We start from the raw sequence: 25,890 nt of genomic DNA, 5'->3' as shown, positions 1-25,890 counted from the left end.
TTATTTGTTTTATTTTCTTTGATTTTATATTAATTAAAATGAAATACATGTACAAGGTATGTACTTTTATTTTCTTTATTCACCTGTAATATACGTGCATAATAAAGACTAATTGTTATGAAACAATAAAAATGATAAATTACATGAAATGCTTATATATAATATTGAAAGTTTAAGATTTCAAACATGAATAAGTTTCTGTTAACAAGTTTAACCAAAATGCAGTTAAACATTTTAATAGGCAACACACAAGAAAAATCAGGAAAAGGAATAAAACAATTTTGTCCCCAATTATTGGGTTATGCAAATGGCAAATGAGGAATTTCACTAGTCAACTCATGAGCAAAAGAAATTAAATCTATTGGCGGCCCTGAGAGCCTCAAGTTTTCCACACGGTCCCAGTTTGACTTATGAAGTCTTGTTCTGCTTATTATTACCTTAAATAAATACCAACCTATCCTTTTATAGAACCCACCAAACAATATACATCCCACAGCACAAGCACAACAGTACAAATTCCACCATAAAACTGGCGGAAACTGCCACCCAATGGCCTTCACTACCTCCCTTACTCACCTATCTCTTCTGTCTCTCTTCACTCTTACCCTTCTTGTTCAAGCAAGACTCAACCTTTACTCACCAGATTATAGTGCTCTTTTGCTTGTCCAAAAAGGCTTAGACATCCCCGGACAACGTAGTGCTATAGAGAACCCATGCAACTCTGTTGGAATATCATGTGAACGACGACTCACAAACAATTCATTCGTGCTTAGAGTCACAAGGGTCGTTTTCAAGTCCTATGAACTGAGGGGAACTCTATCTCCTGCCATTGGCAAGCTTTCTGAGCTCAAAGAGTTGTCCCTTCAAAACAACAACCTCTTTGACAGAATCCCAACTCAAATTGTTGACTGTCGGAAATTGGAAATCTTGAACCTTCAAAACAACCAGTTTTCTGGCGAAGTCCCATCTGAATTATCATCTCTTGTCCGCCTTCGAATCCTTGATCTCTCTTCTAATGAGTTATCAGGGAACCTCAATTTCTTGAAATACTTTCCCAACCTTGAAAAAATGTCCCTTGCTGATAACATGTTCACTGGCAAAATACCTCAATCCTTGAAATCTTTCAGAAATCTCTGGGAATAGTTTTCTTGAAGGCCCGGTGCCTTTCATGAGTCAAATTGAGCACTTATCAATAGACTTGAATCGAAAAGATTATGTTCCTAAGCGTTACATTCTTGCTGAAAACTTAACAAGGTCAACTCACAAATCTGCAATGGCACCACAATCCTATTCAGAAAATGCCCCAGCTCCAGGACCTAGTGCAATTGTAGTACCAGCGCACAAACATAACGAGACAAAAAAGAAGGTAAGCGTATGGATTCTTGGATTCCTGGCTGGATCTTTTGCAGGGGCCTTATCTGCGGTGGTCTTCTACTTGCTCTTCAAGGTGGTTATGATTTTCATCTAAGGGAGCAGGGATGATTCAGGTGTAACGATTTTCAGTCCATTGATTAAGAAAGGCGAGGACTTGGCATTTTTGGAGAACGTAGACGGATTGGCATCAATGGAAAAAATTGGAAAAGGTGGATGTGGAGAAGTTATAAAGCTGAGTTACCGGGAAGTAACGGAAAGATTATTGCTACAAAGAAGATCGTAGAACCTCCGAAGGATGCTGCAGAACTCATTGAGAAAGATAGCAAGGCTTTGAATATTAAAATGTGCCAAATTAAATCAAAAATTAAGATTATAGGTCAAATAAGACACAGGAATTTGCTTCCTCTACTAGCACGTATGCCAAGACCTGACTGCCATTACTTGGTCTATGAGTACATGAAAAATGGGAGCTTACAGGATGCCACCCAACAAGTCACAGAGGGGACACGAGAAATAGATTGGTCGGCACGCCATCGAATTGCAGTCGGGATCGCTGTTGGGCTTGAGTATCTCCATGTAAATCATAGTCAGCGTATAATTCACAGGGATCTAAAGCCAGTAAATGTCCTTATTGATGATGACATGGAAGCTAGAATTGCAGATTTTGGCCTTGCGAAAGCAGTCCCAGAGTTCCTTACGCATGTTTCAACTTTACACGTGGTAGGAACTTTAGGATACATCGCACCAGAATATTATCAGACCATTAAGTTCACAGATAAGTGTGATATATACAACTTCGGGGTGCTGCTAGGCGTGCTAGTTGTGGGAAAGTTTCCCTCGGATGAGCTCTTCGAGCCCGCTTCTGGGATGGGTTTAGTGAAATGGATGAGAAATGTCATGACTTTTGAGAATCCAAAAAGAGCAATTGATCCAAAGTTGATGGGTAACGGGTATGAGGAGCAAATGCTTTTGGTTCTCAAGATTGCCTGCTTTTGCACCCTGGATAATCCAAAGTAGAGGCCTAACAGTAAGGATGTTAGGTGCATGTTAACTCAGATAAAGCCTTAAGTAGGTAGAGGATAACTTACTGTAAATAAAAGTTGCTTATGCAACTAAGAGAGCGTCCTTGTGTACTCTGTTACAACACCAATATAAGAGATTGTACTTGTGTATTATGTTAAATCTCCAATATGAGATATTGTACTTGTGTATTCTATTCTTTACAGAAGTGTCCTCGCTATATTGTGATACCTGTTATTCCCGCCAATATTACTGTATTTGTAAATAAAAATTCTACAAAATATAAGTTAACGTTATGAAACAATAATAAATTCGAGCCCACTGAATTCACAGTGTTTCCTTAAGGAATTTAATCCCCTCCTAGTACCCAAGGTAATGGATTATTTCCTCCCAGGATAGAACGAATAACACACTGGTGTAGCGGTACTTCAAACCCCAGTGTTTCAGCGAACACAAAGTTCGGTAGCAAATCACACTTACAGTTGCTTTGTTTGAAGTTAAAAACAATGCAGAACGAAGGAGTATAAACTCAGAAAATCGTATGGAAATGCTGAGAGGAAGGAGTGCAATGTATAGCCAATTTGTTGAGCGAATTGTATGTTGTGTGTTGAGTGTCTTTCTTCAACATCTGCTGCACATATATATAGCAGCAAAATGTTGAAGAAGACCAAACGTCCACCCTCCATGGTGGAGCAAGCATTACATGTTTGTGGAGCAAGCACTTCATGTTTGTGGAGCAAGCACTTCATGGTGGGAAGAGCATTAGGCGGCTGCCAAATGGTCAATACACTGATTGGAAAATATCCGTTACAAATGCGGATAATCTTACGTTAATATTTACTATTAACAAATAAATTTGGTCCAAAAAATTAATCAATCAATCGATCATTTGACCAAATCCAAATCCAAATCCAAATCCAAATCCGAAGCCGTAGCCGTAGCCGAAGCCGAGCCGAGCGAGCGACAACGACGATGGCGCGAGACTTGCTTTCTTCTTAACTCTTTAAGAGCTACAAGAAGAGCAATTATATATATACCCACAAAAAATGTCTTCCTCTTCTAATATGGGACAATGTCTCATTGTCAAGAGGGGGAAACTTAAAATTTTACTCAAAATTTCATTTTCCCTCCATTTTCCATCCACCCTCATTTTAAGAATATTTCATCTTAAAAATAAAACCTCAACAATCCCCCACATGAATGGGGAATGGCTATATCACGGAAGTATGCATGGAAAAACTGTGTGATTTACAAGTAAGGATTAATCGCATCTGGATAAGTAGGTTTCCCTTTGAACTTTCCGTAGTAAACTTATGTCGGATATACTCGGTCAATCGGTAGATTTGATATCTTTGAACCGTCGATCTTTGGTGTATACCTAGACAACCATAAGTCACACAATCAACCCTTAACCGTCTTTGGTTCTCATTGTTGTGTTCGTTTCAGCCATGAACACCGCCTGGTTTCATAAGTGCGTAGAGAACTGGCCTTACAAAGTTCTCCTTGAAGCGGCTAACACTTCACACTTACATAGGTGATTCCTAAACGTGTCATCCTGTAGATACACTATTTGATATACCCCGTATCAAATTTAAAAATCATTAAAAAGCCTTAATGCTTTATCCTTGGTACTGAACATTGTCTCATCATGAGAACGGACTAAAATTTTATTTGACAATGTTGAACCGTCATTAATGACTTTGTTTGATCTCCTTGAACCTAGATCTTGGGATCTCCAGTCTTCTAGGTAGAGTTACCGCCACAATGACTTGTTCTCAGCCATAGCCCCATTCCCCTTGATGATTTCTCAACTACCTCTCTAGTTAGGCCTTTTGTAAGTGGATCCGACACATTATCACTTGACTTTACATAGTCAATCGTGATAATTCCTCTAGAGAGTAATTGCCTAACGGTTTTATGTCTTCGTCGTATATGACGAGATTTACCGTTATACATAACGCTCCCAGCCCTTCCAATTGCCGCTTGACTATCACAATGTATGCATATTGGTGCCAACGGTTTGGGCCAAAATGGAATGTCTTCCAAGAAATTCCGGAGCCATTCAGCTTCTTCACCGGCTTTATCTAAGGCTATGAATTCAGCCTCCATTGTAGAGCGGGCAATACATGTTTGTTTGGACGACTTCCAAGATACCGCTCCTCCACCAATAGTGAATACATATCCACTCGTGGACTTAGAATCAGTTGAACCGGTGATCCAATTTGCATCACAGTATCCCTCAATCACCGCAGGAAAATTACTGTAGTGCAATTCAAAGTTCTGGGTATGTTCTAAATATCCCAAAACTCGTTTCATTGCCATCCAATGAGATTGGCCTGGATTGCTCGTATATCGACTCAGTTTACTTATAGCACAAGCTATATCTGGTCGTGTACAATTCATGATATACATTAAGCATCCCAACACACGAGCATAATCCAATTGTGATATGCTTTGGCCTTTGTTCTTTGCTAATGCAAGATTCACGTCAATTGGAGTCTTTGCAACTTTAAAGCCCAAGTGCTTGAATTTTTCAAGTACTGTCTTAATATAATGAGATTGTGACAATGCCAGACCTTGAGGAGTCTTATGGATCTTAATTCCCAGAATTAAATCAGCAACTCCAAAGTCTTTCATATCAAACTTGCTATTGAGCATACGCTTAGTAGCATTTATGTTGGCAATGTCATTACTCATTATCAGCATATCATCCACATATAGGCAAACAATGACTATGTGATTTGGAACATTTTTAATGTACACACATTTATCACATTCATTTATCTTAAAACCATTTGACAACATTGTTTGGTCAAATTTCGCATGCCATTGTTTGGGTGCTTGTTTTAGTCCGTAAAGAGACTTAACAAGTCTACATACCTTCTTTTCTTTACCTGGAACCACAAACCCTTTAGGTTGTTCCATGTAAATTTCTTCCTCCAACTCTCCATTTAAGAAGGCCGTCTTAACATCCATTTGATGAATTTCAAGACCATACACTGCAGCTAATGCTACCAACATTCGTATGGACATAATTCTTGTAACGGGAGAGTATGTATCAAAGTAGTCTAGACCTTCTCGTTGTCTATACCCTTTGACTACGAGCCTTGCCTTGAATTTATCAATAGTGCCATCATCTTTGATTTTTCTCTTAAAAATCCATTTAGAACCCAAAGGTTTATTTCTAGGAGGAAGATCAACCAATTTCCATGTATGGTTGTTCAATATGGATTCTATTTCACTATTGACTGCCTCTTTCCAAAACAATGATTCCGAAGAAGTTATAGCTTCTTTAAATATTTGAGGCTCATTCTCCAATAAGAAAGTCACAAAATCCGGTCCAAATGAAGTAGACGTTCTTTGACGTTTACTACGTCTTGGATCCTCCTGGTTACATGTACTTTCTTTTGTTTCTTCCCGAGGTCGTTTAGATCCTTCACCAAACGACTCACATTCCTTTTTATACGGATATATATTTTCAAAGAACTCAGCATTATCTGATTCTATAACCGTATTATTATGAATGTCGGGATTTTCTGATTTATGAACCAGAAATCGATATGCTTTACTATTTGTCGCATATCCTATGAAAACACAATCAATGGTTTTCGGTCCTATCTTTACCCTTTTGGGTTTAGGAACTTGCACTTTTGCCAAACACCCCCACACTTTAAAATAATTCAAGTTGGGCTTCCTTCCTTTCCATTTTTCATATGGAATGGATTGTGTTTTGCTATGGGGCACTCGATTTAATATTCGATTAGCCGTAAGAATGGCTTCCCCCCACAAGTTCTGTGGCAAACCAGAACTTATCAACAACGCATTCATCATCTCCTTTAATGTGCGATTCTTTCTTTCCGCAATCCCATTAGATTGGGCGTGTAAGGGGCTGTTGTTTGATGAATAATTCCATATTCTAAACATATTTCTTCAAAAGGAGATTCATATTCACCACCCCTATCACTTCTTATCATTTTTACTTTCTTGTTAAGTTGCGTTTCAACTTCATTTTTGTATTGCCTAAATGCGTCTATTGCTTCATCTTTACTATTCAGTAAGTAAACATAGCAATATCGAGTACCATCGTCAATAAAAGTTATGAAATACTTCTTTCCACCGCGAGATGGTATTGACTTCATGTCACAAATATCTGTGTGAATTAAGTCTAAAGGATTTGAATTCCTTTCAACTGACTTATAAGGATGTTTAACATACTTAGATTCCACACATATTTGACATTTTGATTTTTCGCATTCAAACTTGGGCAGTACTTTCAAGTTAATCATTTTCCGCAAGGTTTTATAATTAACATGTCCCAAACGTACATGCCATAAATCATTTGACTCAAGTAAGTAAGAAGAAGCTGAAATATTATTATTATTTTCCACAACCATTATATTTAGGTTAAAAAGGCCCTCGGTGAGGTAACCTTTTCTTACAAATATTTCATTCTTACTAATTACAACCTTGTTGGACACAAAAATGCACTTAAAACCGTGCTTAACAAGAAGTCCAGTAGAGACTAAATTCTTTCTCATTTCGGGAACATGAAGGACATTGTTCAAAGTCATGACCTTGCCAGAAGTCATTTTCAGAAATATCTTCCCATATCCTTCAACTTTTGCTGTTGAAGCATTTTCCATATAAACTGTCTCTCCGGGTTCAGCAAGAGCATAGGTAGCAAAAGCCTCTCTAACTGCACAAACATGGCGAGTGGCTCCTGAATCAAACCACCACAGTTTAGGATTTCCCACCAAGTTACATTCAGAAAGCATGGCACACAAGTTATCAACATCATCATGGTTTACTACCATGTTTGCTTGACCTCTTTTCTTGTCTTTCTTCGGAGCACGACACTCCGTAGACTTGTGTCCAGTTTTCCCACAGTTGTAGCAGTTTCCATTGAACCGCTTCTTGGTTGGGTTGTATTTCGGACCAGAAGCCTTCTTCCTCTTTTTGTTAGCTTCAACAATATTTGCTCCCATTATTGTTGAATTTCCACGGCCTCTCCTTTCAGCAGCTTTATTGTCCTCTTCGATTCTCAACCGAACAATGAGATCTTCAAGGGACATTTCCTTTCGTTTGTGTTTCAAATAATTTTTGAAGTCCTTCCACAACGGAGGCAACTTCTCAATCATTGCTGCTACTTGGAATGCTTCGTTGATGACAAGACCTTCAGCAAGTAGATCATGAATAATCACTTGCAATTCCTGGACTTGGGTAATAACAGATTTGCTATCTACCATTTTGTAGTCCAAAAATTTTGCGGCAACGAATTTCTTCATCCCGGCATCTTCAGTTTTATATTTCTTTTCAAGCGCATTCCACAATTCTTTTGAGGTCTCCACGCTACTGTATACATTATACAGATTATCATCCAGTCCGCTAAGAATATAATTCTTGCATAAAAAATCAGAATGCTTCCACGCTTCAATCACGAGAAAGCGTTCATTATCTGGAATTTTATCTGGCAGATCACGAACATCTTCCTTGATGAACTTCTGTAGACATAACGTAGTTAAGTAGAAGAACATCTTCTGCTGCCAGCGCTTGAAATCAATCCCGGAAAATTTTCCGGGTTTTTTTGCCGGTGCCAACGCCAGTGTTCGGCTTGTCGATGCGTTGGCAGTTACCATCGGAACAACTTGGTTTTCGCTTTCAGTAATCATTTTTTTCTGTAAAAGAATGACACAAACAAACATTTAATACACGTTTTCAAACTGGAGTAAAAATCACGTAGATTTTAATATCCAACAAAACGCCACGAAGGCTTAACTCTCCAAAACGGGAGTACACAAACCACAAAAGTTTTAGTTTGCAGAATAATAAGAATAACACAAATACAGAAATAAATATTAAATTCTTTAAGATTGTTATTCCCGCCAATATTGCTGTATTTGTAAATAATAATTCTGTAAAATATAAGTTAACGTTATGAAACAATAATAAATTCGAGCCCACTGAATTCACGGATTGGAAAATATCCGTTACAAATGCGGATAATCTTACGTTAATATTTACTATGTCCAAAAAATTAATCAATCAATCATTTGACCGAATCCGTAGCCGTAGCCGTAGCCGTAGCCGTAGCCGTAGCCGTAGCCGTAGCCGAGCCAAGCGAGCGACGACGACGACGGCGCGAGGCTTGCTTTCTTCTTAACTCTTTAAGAGCTACAAGAAGAGCAATTATATATATACCCACCAAAAATGTCTTCCTCTTCCAATATGGGACAATGTCTCATTGTCAAGAGGGAAACTTAAAATTTTACTCAAAATTTCATTTTCCCTCCATTTTCCATTCACCCTCATTTTAAGAATATTTCAACTTAAAAACAAAACCTCAACAATACCTCAAAGCATGGTGTGAAAAGTTGAATGAAATTATTTTCACTCTTTGCAAAAACTACCAATTCTCTAGACATCATTGTTTATATTTGGAGATGTGAATGGAATTCTTTCCACTAGGTGCAGAAACTACTAATTCTCTGATGTACTAATATGACCAACATTGAAACACTTGTATCCACAAGCAAGAGAACAACTGACGAACTGATCTATAACATACCAAGTACCCCTAGATCATGGAAGATTTTAAACATGAATAACAAGCATATCAATGTTTGGTTCCTTACGTATCATATAACAAACATTCAAAATCATTCGAAGAGTAAATAGAATTATAACCACTAACACAGTAACACCCTCCGAACTTATTCAGAATGTCTGGCGAAAACTTGTGCGAAACTTGTGCATCCTTTGTTTTCCTGATATGTGTGCAAAACTTGTGCATCTTGCACGCAGCAGACCCAGATAACATGATTGCTTGTCCTGGTAATCACTTCGTAATGCCTAAATGTGTGAAACCAGAATCCTCTATGATGTGATATCAGAGTTAAAAGCGAGAAAGCGCAAATCTTGAATTCAAAAGCTAGTGTTTCCATTTTCATTTGAAACTTTTGTATCTTACAGTGTTGTGTCCTAACTCATCAACAACATGGACTAAAACCTTATTTTGTTTTATTCCTTTACTATATATGTCCGCACTAAATTACATAATATCGTCCATTTCTCCATCCCTCAGTGTATAATAAAAATTTACATTTGCTAACATTAGAGAGATTTATACATGCATTGTCAATTAACAACTCTTGTTAGACAGGACAATACGCAAACGTTGATTACAAATGTAACACTCCTCAAATCTATAAAAGTTTCAAGACGCACTAAATATAGAATTTAAATTTTTTTATCTTAAATTATACTTCTATTACGGATTTATACCCCTGTGATTGATTTTCGAGTTACTTTTTTATTTATAAATAATTGGATATACAATTAGGGGAATATTATAATTTTAATATTATTAATTATTAAAAGTGGGTATCATTAATTATTAGTTAAGTTTTAAAAAAAAGGAAAAAGGGCCTAAAGCCCATAAAATGGGCTGTTGAAAAACAAAGGCTTCGAGCCTTAACAAAAACAGAACCTTGGTTCTGTCATTCACGCAAAAGGCAGAAGGCAAAAGCCTTAGACAAAAAATAGAACTATGTTCGCTCACGAAACAGAGAGCCACGAAACAGAGGCGGCTTACTCACGCAGGCAACGTAAAATCTAGGGTTCTTTTCAAATCACTAATTCTTGAACTCAGGTATATAAAATTTCCTATTGTCAATTACCCTACAGTAGTAATAGGTAAGAATTGAATAGTTAATTCCCTTCTTTCTCTATATCAACAATAAATTCCATGTTTAGGTGTGAAATTCTAAAATTAATTAAAATGCACCGATTGTTGTAGAATCAATTGTTTGACGGATATAAATTGGACTGGGGCCTAAGTATTGGCTCGACGTGTTTTGAGGTGAGTTGATATAACCCTTTACTAAAGTGGTTTAACTCACAAAAGCACGCATACAAGGTATTTTATGAATTGTTTAAAAGAGTTTATATTTACTTAATTGGAGCGAGTGAGTACCTATTAGCTTAGAATTGTTCTAGCAAAAGTTTAGATGATTTATTATGATATATGTGCATAAATTTTCAGATTTTTATGTTATTCTTATATGTTATTTTCATGTTAAAAATTTATGAAGAAGCAAGAATCTTTAGAAATACTTTTAGATGTTTATTTCATTCTTATGCCATGCTTTATATTTAAGGATACCAGCATGAGCATGTACATGATGTTCCAAAAAGAAAAGATTTAGACTTGAAAAGTCACAAGAAGAAGTTTTAGAAAGAAAATATTTTTGGGAGTATCCTTCATTCTGAGAAGGGGTCATCGTCCAGGTCGAGGGTCCTGACCAAGGCGTTGACTTCCTGAAACTACTTGTGCTAAAGTAGGGAGCACACGAGCCGAGGGTCTCATTGTTGAGAATTTACTTAGCCATGCTAAGGTATGATACATGAGCGCTAAGAACCATGAAGCGAATGGCACCTCGTGGATTGGGCCTATTCGATCAGGTTGGGATCGAACCCATGCCGATCATACGGTAACTAAGACAGAAATAGGTCAGGATAGTTGGAACTCCCAAAGTATAAAGTGAAGTTTTTTTTTTAAGAAAGAAAAAGAAAAGAATTTCTTTTAGAATATTCATAAACTACTATTATGCAATTATTTTAGAGTTGTTCTTATAAGCTTTATGTTTTACATGCATTTAGAATATTTGCTCGTAATGTATATGTTATTAAAGTTTCGTCCACTGTCGTTGATACTCACTGAGTACAATGGATGGTACTAACGTTATCTTTTGGGAACCTACGTTGGTCTGTGGTACAACATAGGAACCGATTTTGCAGGCGAGCAGGCAACGGGTTAGGACTTCCCTCACTTCAAGTGCTATTGGTGAGCTCCGTTTTGTTCGTGGAGTACTCCTTTGAGTCGTCATTATTTAGCTATTTCTTTGTTTACTTAGAGAACTGGCCAAGAAATCTCATGTCCTGAGCAGTACGTCAGTTTATCAGTAGAGTCTTCATAGATATAGTCGTTGTTTAAGATTCAGATGTTTTTGATAATAACTTAGCAGTATTTCAGTGATTACTACGAATAAAGTTTTGGAGTTGGTCTATTTTAGATATTTAAATTAATTAAAATATTTGGTTAAAGTATTGCCTGGTTGAATATAAAGTTTGAAGTTATAATAGATTTGATAGGCGGAGATGGTTCGCTCGGTCACGTGTAGTGATCGGGTGTCGGTCACGGCTTGTTCAGAAAATAGGTCATGACAAACTTGGTATCAGAGCCTTAGGTTTATGGAGTCCTAGGGGTCTATGAAGCCGTGTTAGTAGAGTCTTATTTATGGGTATGAAGCGCGAAATACTTATAAACAGGAGGCTACAAGCATTTAGGAAAAGTCTCATTTTTTCATACTTTAAATCGTCCAATAGATCCTACTTCTAAGAAATTATGTAATGTATTCGTTTCTCCAAAACTAGCAGAAATGGCTCGTACTCGCAACTTTGACACCGACACTCAGGATGCTGCTCAAGAAACTATTGCTACTATTGTAGCTCAAGGTAGAACTAAGAAGGCTTCAACTCAGAAAATGAAGAGTAAATACACAAAGGGGGTTCAAGTACCCCGGATTGAACATGAAGAAGGGGTGGAGCATGATGACCCAGTGCCGCCCCCAACAGCAGCTCCGGCTCAGAAAACTATATCTCCAGAGGTGGGTCAGATGTTTAATGCTGTCAACATTGCTATGGAGATGTTTAAAGCCTTCATGGCTAACCAGAATGAGAGAAGAGATGAGATTCCACCTCAATCAAATAGACATCACAATTCTGAGTCCTCAAGAGTGAATGAATTTTTGAAGTTGAGTCCTCCATTGTTCCATGATTCTATAGCTGATGAAGATCCAATGTTGTGGCCGGAGGGTGTCAAGAAAGCCCTCCGAGCATTGAAAGCATTTGATGATGAAGCTGTGGAGCTGGGTGCTTACCAGCTTAGAGATAAGGCCGACGCTTGGTTTGAGATGTGGAAAAAGTCTTAACATGCTCCTCACATGGTTAAGACTGAAAAAGCAAAGATTTGCAGGTTTGTTGGAGGTTTGGCTTACCACATTAAGGATATGACATCAGCTGCAGCGGTAGGGATGACAACCTTTTCCTCTGTTGTGGGATTCTCCAAGCACTTAGAAAAAGATAGACAACAAAGGAGAGAAGAAAAAGAGCATAACAAGAAATCCCGGACAACAGGAAGGTTTAATGGTACATCCAGTGGAGGTGGAAGGGATTCCTCAAATAAGGAGTTATTAGTACCAGCTCAGTCCAGTCATCAGTCAGGTGGTGGGTGTTCCTTCAGACGTACTCAGAGTTATGGAAACCAGTCTCGCCAGAATCAGAATTTTAGGACATCATCCTCATATAGCCAGAGTCATGCTGAGCAACATTCACAGAAACAAAGTCTTTGTGGAACATGTAAGCGGCAAAATTAAGGTCAGTGCAAGTTCGTATTTCATGGTTGCTATCATTGTGGAGACATTGGTCATATAAAGGCCAACTGCCCAAAGTTGCGACGTAATTTCAGTGGTGGATCAACTCGTCCTTCTAGTTCCGCAGCTACTGCAGTTGCACCACCTCAGGCTCGTGGTTCTCATAATCAGACCGGGCATAGGGCAGGCAAAGGTGCAGATCGAGTTACTCAGGGAAGGGGATTACCCCGTTTCTTTGCTACACTTGATCGTCAGAGTGCAGAGGCATCTGCAAAAGTTATTACATGTATACTTTTAGTCTGCTCACATAATGTTTGTGCCATAATTGATCCGGGTTCAACGTTTTCATATGTGACTCCATACTTTGCAATTAACCTCGGGCTAGAACCGAAACAACTTAGTGAGCCATTCCTAGTATCTACTCCAGTTGGCGAGTCAGTGAAAGTCACAAGAGTCTATAGAGGTTGTATAGTTTTAGTCTAAGGTCGCAGCACCGAGGACGATCTCATAGAGTTAGAAATGGTGGATTTTGATGTGATCATGGGTATGGATTGGTTGTCTTCCTACTATGCCATGTTAGATTGTCGTGCCAAGACAACCAGGTTCCAATTTCCAAATGAAAAAGTCTTAGAGTGGAAGGGTAGTTCAGCATCACTGGTAGGTAAGTTTATTTCTTACCTTAAGGCACAACGAATGATCGGTAAGGGGTGTCTCGCCTATTTGGCTCACATCATTAATCCAGAATCAAAACCACCAGCTCTTCAGTCTATGCCAGTTGTTAGAGAACTCCCAGAAGTTTTCCCAGATGACCTTCCCGGACTTTCTCCTGAAAGAATCATAGACTTTAGCATTGATTTCATGTTAGGCACTCAGCCCATATCTATACCTCCTTATAGGATGGCTCCAGCAGAACTTAATGAGTTGAGAGAACAATTGAAAGACCTTCTTGACAAGGGCTTCATCAGGCCGAGTGTTTCACCGTGGGGTGCCCCGGTCTTGTTTGTCAAGAAGAAAGATGGGTCTCTCAGAATGTGCGTCGACTATCGGCAGTTGAATAAAGTTACCATTAAGAACAAGTACCCACTGCCAAGAATTGATGGTTTATTTGATCAACTTTAGGGTGCAAAGTACTTTTCAAAGATAGACTTGAGGTCGGGGTATCATTAGTTTAGAATCAGATAAGAGGATATATCAAAAATAACCTTTAGAACTCGTTACAGGCACTATGAATTTCTAGTAATGTCCTTCGGGTTGACAAATGCTCCAGCTACATTCATGGACCTCATGAACAGAGTTTTCAAGCCATTCCTTTATTATCGTGTTTATAGACGATATTTTGGTATACTCTAAGAGCAAGGATGAGCATGTCGAACACCTCGGGATAGCCTTGCAGACCTTGAAGGAGAATGAGCTTTATGCCAAGTTTTCAAAATGTGAGTTTTGGTTGTAGTCAGTGGCATTCTTAGGCCACGTGGTATCTAGTGAAGGCATAAAAGTAGATCCTCAGAAGACAGAAGCAGTCAAGAACTTTCCTAGGACGACAACGCCAATCGAAATCAGGAGTTTCTTAGGATTAGCTGGCTACTATAGAAGGTTTGTAGAGGGATTTTCCTCACTTGCAGCTCCATTAACTAAGTTTACTCAGAAAGAAGTTAAGTTCCAGTGGTCAAACGCTTGTGAGCAGAGTTTTCATGAGTTAAAGAAGAGGTTGACCACTGCACTTGTGTTAACCTTGCTGACAGGTTTGGGGGGATTCATAGTGTATTGTGATGCCTCTAGAGTAGGTCTTGGTTGTGTTCTTATGCAAAATGGAAAAGTTATTGCTTATGCTTCCACGCAGTTAAAGAATCATGAGAAGAACTACCCCACACACGACTTGGAGCTTGCAGCAGTGGTGTTTGCATTAAAGATATGATGACACTACCTTTATGGCGAGCATTCTGAAGTATTTACAGATCACAAAAGCCTCTAGTAAATTTTCAAGCAAAAAGAATTAAATTTGAGACAGAGAAGGTGGCTCGAGCAATTGAAGGATTATGGCATCAATATCCTTTATCACCCGGGCAAAGCTAATGTGGTAGCAGATGCACTTAGTAGGAAGTCAATGGGTGTCTTGACCCATCTTGCAGTACAAAGGCGAACTTTGGATCGAGAAATTTAAAAACTGGCTAATGATGGAATTAGCCTGGATGAGACCGAAGAAGGAGGTATAACTGCTTATGCATTAGCGCAATCCTCCTTAGTTGCGCATGTTAAGGCTAAGCATGACGAAGATCCGTACATAGTGAAGTTAAAAGAAAGAGTTAGAAACAAAGAAATCACTGCTCTCACTCTAGGAAGTGACGAAGTTTTGAAGTTGAATGATCGGTTATGTGTGCCTGAGGTAGATGGTCTGAGAAAGGCCATAATGGAATAAGATCACAGCTCGAGGTACTCTATCCACCCAGGTGCTACAAAAATGTATCTGGACTTGGAAGAGTTGTATTGGTGGAAAGGCATGAAGAAGCAAGTAGCAGATCATGTGACTAAATGTTTGAATTGCCAGCAAGTCAAAGCCGAGCATCAGAGGCCTGGTGGCCTAGCTCAAGATATAGAAATACCACAGTGGATATGGGAGATGATTAATATAGATTTCGTAGTAGGTCTACCTCGCACATACCGTAAGCATGATTCAATTTGGGTTATTGTAAACCGACTGACAAAGTCCGCGCATTTCCTACCAGTAAAGACGATAGATTCTGCAGAGCAGTATGTGCAGTTGTACATCAAAGAAATAGTCCGATTGCATGGTACTCCAGTTTCAATCATATCTTATAGAGGCCCTTAGTTCACGGCGCATATTTGGCAGGCATTTCAGAAAAGATTAGGTACCAAGGTCAATTTGAGCACCGCTTTCCATCCACAGACCGATGGTCAGGCAGAAAGGACCATTCAGACACTTGAAGATATTCTACGAGCATGCGTTATAGATTTTCGAGTTAATTGGGATGATCACTTGCCACTTGTAGAATTTGCTTACAATAACATCTATCATGTCAGCATTGGTATGGATCCTTATGAAGCGTTGTATGTGCGAACTCCAGTGGGTTGGTTTGAACCAGCAGAGGTGCCGTTGATTGGTCCAGAGTTTGTTTGTGAGGCCTTAGATAAAGTCCAGCTAATCAGAGAAAGATTGAAAGTGGCTCAGAGTCGTCAAAAGTCCTATTCTGACAAGAGGCATCGTGACTTAGAGTTCATGGTTGGTGACAAGGTGTTTTTGAAAGTTTCACCAATGAAAGGAGTTATGAGGTTTGGTAAGAAGGGAAAACTTAGTCCTAGATTTATTGGACCTTATGAGATTATAGAAAAGAAGGGAAACATGGCTTATGAGTTGGCGTTGCCCGTTGAGTTGTCCTCTGTTCATCCTGTCTTTCATGTGTCTATGATTAGAAAGTACATTCATGATGAGTCACATATAACACCTGCCGATACCATAGAAATTAAAGAAAGTTTGACTTATGAAGAGGTACCTATAGAAATTCTCGATAGGCAAGTAAGAAAGTTGAGAATAAAAGATTTAGCATCGGTAAAAGTTTTATGGAGTAATCACGATTCAAAAGAGGCTACGTGGGAGGTCGAGGAAGATATGAGAGAGAAATATCCATATTTATTTGAGAAAAAAGGTATGTGAACCTAAGTTTGGTTTGGCATTTATATTTTATTTATTAAATACAAGTTAGCATGTGTTTATGTCCTTGCTAAATTATACTTAGTTGTTGAATTAATTTAGTTTTGTGAGAGTATATTTAGTTATTTAATAATTTAGTGCCATGCCACAGTACATTTAACTCATTAAAGTGATTTACTTTTGCTAAAGTGTTGTGCTTTAGATTTTTGTTGGTTATTGTGGTACCTCCTTACCGGAGTGTGAGTAATTAATTTATGAGCTGTGTATGGTGCCTATGAATGGCCTGTTATGGTATATTTAGTTGTTGTTGGTGTAGTTGTGGTATTTGTGACAGGGATATTTTTTTAGATAGTCCAATTTACAAGGGAAACTCTGCCGAAAATTTTGAAAATTTAGGGAGTTAGCCAAAATTTTGAGTCCCTTGGAAGAATGAGTAGTGCTAAGAAAACTTAAGAGGTTCAAGGACCTAAGGAATGATTGTTAGCTTAAGAATAAGGCCCTAGCAACATTCGAGGACGAATATTTTTAAGGAGGGAAGATTGTAACGCTTCTTAAATCTATAAAAGTTTCAAGACACGCCAAATATAGAATTTAAATTTTTTAATCTTAAATTATACTTCTATTACGGATTTAAACCCTTGTGATTGATTTTCGAGTTACTTTTCTATTTATCAATAATTGGATATACAATTAGGGGAATATTATAATTTTAATATTATTAATTATTAAAAGTGGGTATCATTAATTATTAGTTAAGTTTAAAAAAAAAGGAAAAAGAGCCTAAAGCCCATAAAATGGGCTGTTGAAAAACAAAGGCTTCGAGCCTTAAGAAAAACAGAACCTTGGTTCTGTCATTCACGCAAAAGGCAGAAGGCAAAAGCTTTAGACGAAAAACAGAACTCTGTTTGCTCACCAAACAGAGAGCCAAGAAACAGAGGCGGCTTACTCACGCAGGCAACGTAAAATCTAGGGTTCTTTTCAAATCACTAATTCTTGAACTCAGGTATATAAAATTCCCTACTGTCAATTACCCTACAGTAGTAATAGGTAAGAATTGAATAGTTAATTCCCTTCTTTCTCTATATCAACAATAAATTCCATGTTTAGGTGTGAAATTCTAAAATTAATTAAAATGCACCGATTGTTGTAGAATCAATTGTTTGATGGATATAAATTAGACTGAGGCCTAAGTATTGGCTCGACGAGTTTTGAGGTGAGTTGATATAACCCTTTACTAAAGTGGTTTAACTCACAAAAGAACGCATACAAGGTGTTTGATGAATTGTTTAAAAGAGTTAATATTTACTTAATTGGAGCGAGTGAGTATCTATTAACTTAGAATTGTTCTAGCAAAGGTTTAGATGATTTATTATGATATATGTGCATAAATTTTCAGATTTTTGTGTTATTCTTATATGTTATTTTCATGTTGAAAATTTATGAAGAAGCAAGAATCTTTAGAAATATTTTTAAATGTTTATTTCATTCTTATGACATGCTTTACATTTAAGGATACCAGCATGAGCATGATGTTCCAAAAAAAAGATTTAGACTTGAAAAGTCACAAGAAGAAGTTTTAGAAAGAAAGAATTTTTGGGAGTATCCTTTATTCTGAGAAAGGGTCATCGTTCAGGCCGAGTGTTACACCCTCTATTTTCGTACGTAAAAATGCGTTGTGAGCAAACTAATGTAGGACCCAAAAAAAAATGAGTTCATCTTTGAAACTATATAAAGCAAGTTAATCATGTTACCTCGGAAGTTACAAATATTGAAGATCATGAACAACAAGTACAAAGAGGGTTGGAAGGTTCAGAAGCTAAAGGAATTGAAGAAAATAATGTTTCGTCGAAAGTCGACAAGTTGAGAATGTTATAGCATGTACTTTTGGGGTGAGACCAGGGTATTTAACATGATAAGTAGGTTATGTTATGAGTTATGTTATTAGTATGATAATCGTGTGTTATTGTTTGAAATCAAGCGAATGGTGGAACAAAAGTCGATGAAAGTCATCACAAGTTATGTTCATAAGTTTTACTTAAAATTTTGGGTCACATATAACTGCAATTTTCTCCCAATATACTTAGAGTTATGGAGTGTTCCACCCATCAACGTAAATATCTATGAGTCTATTTTCCGACGTATTAAATCGTTTGTCAATACGATATCGGAGTAGAGAGATATGGGCATTTTTGCGAGACTGCGCAGTCTGTCACCTACTTGCTTAAACGAGAATCCAAAATTGGGCCAGTTCGGGTCGTCCAAAATTGGGCCAATTTGGGTCATTCAAAGATGACTTTTTAAATGCCTATCCCCTTCATATATTAGGATAATAATATGGCAAAATAATCAGACTTAATCTCTGCAAAAATCCTTCCAAAAATTTCCCACAAACCCTAATTGATTTTCTCTCCCTTTCAAGTTCTAATTGTAGGTAAAGCCTAGAGTTTGAAGAACCAAGATAGGAGCTGAGTTATCCAACAAAAAAGGCAAGTTGACTGCTCTCTTTCATCCATTCATTTCTTCTGTAGATGCATAGTAAATTGTTCTATATTTGTAAGAACTCACGTGACGATGATTGGAAGCCGTGAGTTCGAGTTATTCACTTGTTGTGGATTATTTTGTGGATTATTTGGTGTTGTTGTTGGGCTGTGTGATTTACTATTGTTTTGTGGATTTTTGGAGGAGGAAGGGTGTGGAGAAACACCACATAAATGCAGGATGTTGGGCTGGTCGTTCGTCGTAACATTTTCGGGTTGTTGACACTACTACGATGGTCATTTTGTATATAAAGAGATTGGGGCGTGTTGGGCTATTTTGTAGTATTGTGTGGTGTACATAAGGTTGGAAAATAATTTATATATGTTGTTATTGTTGTTTTTGGTGTTGTTGGTGTTAACTTGAATTTGGAGGAAGTAAGGATTATAGGGGAGATGTCCGTTTTAATACAAAATATGCTTGTCATTCGTTGTGCGATAGTTGTACCTTTCGTAACATAATGATAGTATTATTATCATTGTTGTAGATTAAGATGAGAAGAGACGAGTTCAACTTGGTGATTGGAAAGATTGTGATAAGGAATGTTAAGGCTAAGCCCTTCCTTCATGTTGGCATGATCTCGTAATTATATATGTTTGATAACGAGGTATAAAGAGAAGTTTATATTCCCGAATTTATATACATTATCTTAGTCTCATAAATTCCAGTATTCTCCTTATCAGGACTTCATATTCAATTGAGTATTGTCTTCTTCCAGTCAAGAGAGCAGAGAGCCTATATATACAGTATTATAGTATTTTCATTACCATCGAGTTATAATCGATGGGCAGGCCCCTATTGGGCAACCTCTTATCAGATGGTAAGTTATATACCGAGACTACTGTGGCCGAGCTTCTATGAGCGAGCCCAGCATGATCGATATACATAGCCTAGTATGGACGAGCGCCTATGAGCGAGCCTACTACGGTAGAGCAGTTATATATACCGAGCCTTATAAGGCCGAACAATTATTTTACTTACTATATTGAAGGAGTAGAGTCAGTATCAGCAGGTAAGTATATCTCCAGATCATCTTTGACTCCTAGTTACTTTCAGTTATTATATTATCAGTTTAGTTTCAACTTTCAGTTATGTTATTGCCTTATATACTTGGTACATTATTTTGTACTGACGTCCCTTTTCTGGGGACGCTGCATTTCATGCGTGCAGGTTCAGATAGACAGACGGGTAGACCTCCTCAGTAGGTGTTTCCAGAGTTCAACCTGATCGGTAAGCTCCACATTCTTTGGAGTTATCGGGTCTAGGTTTTCGTGTACATATTCTGTATGTATGTATATATGTTATGGGTAGGTCGGGGTCCTATTCCGATCACAATATATCCATCAGTAGAGACTTGTAGACATATCCTGTCAGTTAGTGCACTATGTTGGGCTTGTAGGCCTGGTATGTATATTTTGGTGGTTTGTCAGTTGTAGTAGTTATGACGGCCTTGTTGGCCCAACTCTATATTGATGTTTAGTCAGCGTTAGTTTCCATTCAGTTTTATATTTTGCTTCACAAATTGTTTTGCAAGGTGGCTCCATGGCCAAATTATGACATTATATGTTCAGAGTCCCTTAGTCGCAATTTGGTACGCTAGTTTAGGTGAGGCATCGGGTGCCGGTCTCGCTCCCAAGTTCGGGGCGTGACACCGAGGGTCCTGACCAAGGCGTTGACTTCCTGAAACTACTTGTGCCAAAGTAGGGAGCACACGAGCCGAGGGTCTCGTTGCTGAGAATTTACTTAGCCATGCTAAGGTATGATACATGAGGGCTGAGAACCATGAAGCGAGTGGCACCCGTGGATTGGGCCTATTCGATCAGGTTGGGATCGAACCCGTGCCGATCACACGGTGACTAAGACAGAAATAAGTCAGGATAGTTGGAACTCCCAAAGTATGAAGTGAAGTATTTCTTTCTTTGGGAAGTGAAGTATTTCTTTTAAGAAAGAAAAAGAAAAAAATTTCTTTTAGAATATTCATAAATTGCTATTATGCAATTATTTTAGAATTGTTCTTATAAACTTTATATTTTACATGCATTTAGAATCTTTGCTCGTAATGTATGTGTTATTAAAGTTTCGTCCCCTGTCGTTGAGACTCACTGAGTACAATAGATGGTACTGACGTTCTCTTTTGGGAACTTATGTTGGTTTGCGATACAACGTAGGAACCGGTTTTACAGGCGAGTAGACTACGGGTTAGGACTTCCCTCACTTCCAGTGCTATTGGTGAGCTCCGCTTTTGTTCGTGGAGTACTCCTTTGAATCGTCATTATTTGGCTATTTCTTTGTTTACTTAGAGAACTGGCCAGGAAATCTCATGTCCTGAGCAGTGCTTCAGTTTATCAGTAGAGGCTTTATAAACATAGTCGTTGGGTTAAGATTCAGATGTTTTTAATAATAACTTAACAGTATTTCAGTGATTACTACAAATAAAATTTTGGAATTGGTCTATTTTAGATATTTAAATTAATTAAAAGTATTTGGTTAAAGTATTGCCTGGTTGAATATAAAGTTTGAAGTTATAATAGATTTGATAGGCGCAGATGGTTCGCTCGGTCACGTTTAGTGATCGAGTGCCGGTCTCGACTTGTTCAGAAAATGGGTCGTGACAACATAATACATGGAATATGATTTACGTAACTGCTGAAAAAATGTGCAACAACAACAACAACCCAGTATAATCCCACTAGTGGGCCTGAGGAGGGTAGTGTGTACGCATACCTTCCCCTACCCTGGGATAGAGAGGTTGTTTCCGATAGACCCTCGGCTCCCTCACTTCAAGAACTCCCCACCTTGCTGAAAAAATGTGCAATGTCGCAAGTTCACAGTCATCCAGCCTAATTGCACTTTGAGAAGGAAATCAACGAAATCAATCACAATGGTTTCTAGCATTAAAACTTCCTCAATCCATAAGAAAGTGATATTACAAAAATTGTGATTATTTTGAGAAAAAAAGTTTTTCCCAGGGGCACCTTTTCCAAGAACTAACATGTGGTAACACCTGGAGTATCGTAAATTCTAAAAACAGACAAACAATCAAAATTTGCTAGTTACTCCAAGAGCTACAGAAGAAATCATCCAACATCTAGAATGTTTAGAGAAGAAAAGCGGCATCCCATTTTTAAGAGGATAATACCCATTTCTGCATTCTCGTAGAGACAAAACTTTATGATTCCAGATCTCCTCAAGTACCTTAAAAATCTAAAAGTAACTGAGGAAGTATCCTTTCTAGATGAGTTGCTTCAATTTTGATACTGCCCTCCGCTTCAGCAATAGTAGCAGCACGTTGTATAGCTTCTATATCAAAGAATCAAGTCGCAAGATAAAAAGAATGCACATGAAAGTCTAGCCAAGTAAATAACATAATTTTGCTTCATTAATGGTCCAACCTGCTACGAAGACTCGGAGAAGTTCAGAGCTCAGCTTCAGTGCATTTGCATTAGCTTTTAACATCAAGACAGAAGAACAACATGAGAAGAAAAAATCATTGTCCAAAGAACATGTTCCACTTTTAAGCTAATATATAACAAAGCAAAGGTCCAGCACACATGAGGAAATGCAAATACCAGCATAAGAAACAGTTACTGAAGGTGGACTAAATGCAGTTCTTGTTAAAGGTTAGACATGCCATTGTTATCAAGGAGGTAATATGCAGAAAAGCTTGCTTGCCACAAGGCCCACAACCCACTTAATCTTCTAATACATCTCTATTACGAGGAATGAAAAATGGCTAAATAAAGTTACAAAACAGAAATCGAACTACTTCATTGCCTTCCCTTTTCCTTAGAGTTATGCTATCTCATATATCATGAAGAGGCCAATCCTGGTAAAATAAAATAGAGAAACAGAGAGAGGTATATTATTTTACTTTTATGAGTGACATTTAAACTTGTGAATCTTCCTGTAGTGAAAATGTCATAACAAAGCACCAAAACCCTATATTTCTCATTGTCTTATCCCTTTTCTAGCAGATAAATAACAACAACAACAACAACAACAATAACAACCCAGTATAATCCCGCTAGTGGGTCTGGGGAGGGTAGATGTACGCAGACCTTACCCCCTACCCTAGGGTAGAGACGCTGTTTCCGATAATCCCTCGGCTCCCTCCATCCAAGAACTCCCCACCTTGCTCTTGGGGTGAGTCGAACTCCCCACCTTGCTCTTGGTTGGAAGTGGAGGGTGCTTACCACTAGAGCAACCCACTCTTGTCAATGGGCATCTATAATTCTACCATGGCTACATTGAAAGAGATGTTCCTAAATAAACTAATTTTTTTTTTTCTCTTTCTAATTGGTTTATTTCCGAAATATTCAGAAAGGTCGTGCCTTAATCGACACGACATTTTATAAAAAGAAAAACCATCTCAAAGTATGTATCAGCAGCTAGTTCATCAAGTAACATGCATATACACATATCAAAACAAATAAACTTAAGCAATTTCGCTCACAAAATCTAAAACTTAGCAGAGTATATTTGACCATTGAATCAATATCCAAATTCAAAACCACGATTCCATAAGTCATCAGAAAGACATGCTAATTTTCAACATAGTTGAGCTGAAAACAAATTTCAGCTATTTATTGGGCCAGTTCTTACCAAATGTAGGCCGAGGTCTCTTTGATGAGCTAGCCCCAACCTACAGGCATATTTACACAATGCTTTCAAGCTCAACAGCATACACTTAAACCATATACATAATACTTCCAACAAAATCCCAAAACATTGAAGGTACTTAAAGCCAGATCTTTTACTCTAATTTCACCAGATAAAAACTAAAAATGATAAAGATTTCGGGAAACAACAAAGGAATAAAGTGAAAAGGAAAGGGCTAACGGTTTATATATACCTCGTTGTCCATATTCTCAGATATTTCATTTTTCCCACGCTCTGCAACAATTATTAATGAGATAGCCGAAGATACAAACAATAAAGGTCAATTGCAGAAAGACGAAAAGGTGAAATTAAACCTGCAGCTCTTCTTTTCCAAGCAAGCTTGAAAATTTCGTGGACCAAATCCTGTTTAAAGCCAAACAAAGCCGTTCTAATTTTTCAGATTGAATAATTTCGTTAGGGAAAAAAAATAATGTTTGATGTTGGTATTACATGATTCAAATCGAAAGTGAAAAATTGAGAAGAGAGAAGAAGGAATGATTACGGGATCGAATGGGTTCTCCTTCTCCATTGGATGCTCGCTCATTCAAATGAACAATGAACCCGCAACACTACTGAAAAGGAAAAGAGAGAGAAAAAGAATCTGTAATTATGTTAGATATATTAAAGAAAAGTGCAAATAGCAAGAAGCCCCTATAGCTCAGTGGTAGAGCGTCAGTCTTGTAAACTGAAGGTCCGTAGTTCGATCCTGCGTGGGGGCAATTCTATTTTATGTGGATCCATAGATATTACATTCCTATTGCCTTTTATTTAAGTACTAGTGAGGTGTTGCCCATTATTTTTTCTCCTACTTCATCAGTTCTATAGGAGCCTAAATTGTCCAAGGAAAATGCCATGCTCCTTCGACTCGTTTGGTATAAATCAATCGAGAAAGTGAGATAAAAATAGGATTTATTCTTAGAGATGTTTCTTCCGTTGCAAGAACGAGAAACCTAGATAGGCAATATTTGTGGAGTACAATAAATATTTTCAACCAAGTACAATAATGTTATGTACCAGTTGATATATGTGATAATTTAAAGAAGGATTGGAAATATACTCTTCTTTTGCTGAGCGTTCCAATAACTTTTTGTAGTTTTGTTCGTAAATATGCTACACTACAAAAAAATGCTCTTACATCACATACCTAACTTTATTAATTCTTTGTCCTTGCCAATCTGATAGTAAGCATGTGATATTTTGTGGCATCACCCAGTCAACAGCAAAAAGTTTAAATGGTTGATGGATTCTTTGTCAGTTTTTACGCATATAACTAAGAGTCCTCTTCTCTGACAATTATCTTGGCTAAGACATGCTGCCTCGACAACATTCCACACAAAGCAGGGCATTTTGGCGTGTTGTTTCTGTCCTCCATGCCATCTTATAAGGCCACTTGTTGTCCCAGTTACTATCGAGCTTTTGGAGAAGATTGTAGCAACTTTTAAAGGGGCGGATCTACCTTATGAGGTAGGGGTAACACGACACCCGCTCGCTTTGCTAAAATTCTTACTATGTACATAATATCTCTGTAAAAAAACGTATAAATGGATAGAGTGGCACCCGAAAGTCACAAAGTGGAAGAAGGTGTCATTGGTTCAGCCTTCCCTTTGAAGCCTTTCCTTGGCCTCATGAATGCAAGTTCGATTCCATGTTGGAGCAGCTCCTTTTATTTTTTATTTTTTCTACTTATTAAGATTTCCTTTATTTTCAGTTGAGCCCTAGAGCCTTACCTCTTTTTCTTCTTTTTTGATTTTTTCCCTCCTTTTATTACTTGTTAAGTCTCTCTTCTTCATTTTTTTAAACTTTCAGTCCTCATTTTGTTTCTATTATTATACCTTACTTTATAAATAATTATTTTCTATAGGTAATTTGAATTGATTTTAATTAACATATAATTTATTTATTTTAATGAAACGATATTAATTTATATATTGGAATATAATTTGAGCAATATCTTCTATTGGGTTTTGAAAAAAATTAAATGGCTTGATTGATAATCGTTTTGAGTCGAATATTATAGGTTGAATGTTGAAGGTTTTTCTTTGAAAATAATTGTCATATAACTCAATAATTAAGAAGGAAAAATAAACAAAGAACAATACAAGTAAATTAATCTAGTCAAACAAAGAATATATAGTGTAGTTAAGGTACTCTTTAAGCAAATATTTATATTGGAGGCGCTCTTTCATGAAATATTATTTTTCTTTT

General features: G+C 37.6%; 3 protein-coding genes, 1 non-coding gene and 1 pseudogene across 4 annotated transcripts; 4 read left to right on the top strand and 1 right to left on the bottom strand.

Annotated features, from left to right (window-relative positions):
• Positions 1 to 549: 549 nt before the first annotated feature.
• Positions 550 to 2,624, top strand: LOC104119094 (leucine-rich repeat receptor-like serine/threonine/tyrosine-protein kinase SOBIR1; annotated as a pseudogene).
• A 9,207-nt stretch (positions 2,625 to 11,831) lies between these two features.
• On the top strand, positions 11,832 to 12,383 carry LOC138908326 (uncharacterized). The gene has a single exon (XM_070198985.1). The coding sequence runs from the start codon at positions 11,832 to 11,834 to the stop codon at positions 12,381 to 12,383; it is 552 nt and encodes a 183-aa protein (XP_070055086.1).
• Positions 12,384 to 12,395: 12 nt separating this feature from the next.
• On the top strand, positions 12,396 to 13,307 carry LOC138908325 (uncharacterized). Its single transcript, XM_070198984.1, has 2 exons — positions 12,396 to 12,810; positions 12,871 to 13,307. The coding sequence occupies exons 1-2, from the start codon at positions 12,396 to 12,398 to the stop codon at positions 13,305 to 13,307; spliced, it is 852 nt and encodes a 283-aa protein (XP_070055085.1).
• Positions 13,308 to 21,898: 8,591 nt separating this feature from the next.
• LOC104092086 (protein MHF2 homolog) lies at positions 21,899 to 24,319 on the bottom strand. Its single transcript, XM_009597581.4, has 6 exons — positions 24,188 to 24,319; positions 24,000 to 24,048; positions 23,879 to 23,919; positions 23,629 to 23,668; positions 22,419 to 22,472; positions 21,899 to 22,326 (listed from the first exon to the last, which is right to left on the bottom strand). Exons 1-6 carry the CDS (start codon positions 24,227 to 24,229, stop codon positions 22,223 to 22,225), a joined length of 330 nt encoding a protein of 109 aa, XP_009595876.1. The 5' UTR covers positions 24,230 to 24,319; the 3' UTR covers positions 21,899 to 22,222.
• Positions 24,320 to 24,332: 13 nt separating this feature from the next.
• On the top strand, positions 24,333 to 24,404 carry TRNAT-UGU (transfer RNA threonine (anticodon UGU)). Its single transcript has one exon. It is a non-coding gene; the product is annotated as a tRNA-Thr (tRNA).
• The last annotated feature ends 1,486 nt before the right edge of the window (positions 24,405 to 25,890 follow it).

Source organism: Nicotiana tomentosiformis, chromosome 3 (genome assembly GCF_000390325.3).
Source record: "Nicotiana tomentosiformis chromosome 3, ASM39032v3, whole genome shotgun sequence".
Lineage (NCBI taxonomy): Eukaryota > Viridiplantae > Streptophyta > Magnoliopsida > Solanales > Solanaceae > Nicotiana > Nicotiana tomentosiformis.
Note: the sequence above shows the minus strand (reverse complement) of the source record. Positions and strands in the feature narration are given on the sequence as shown.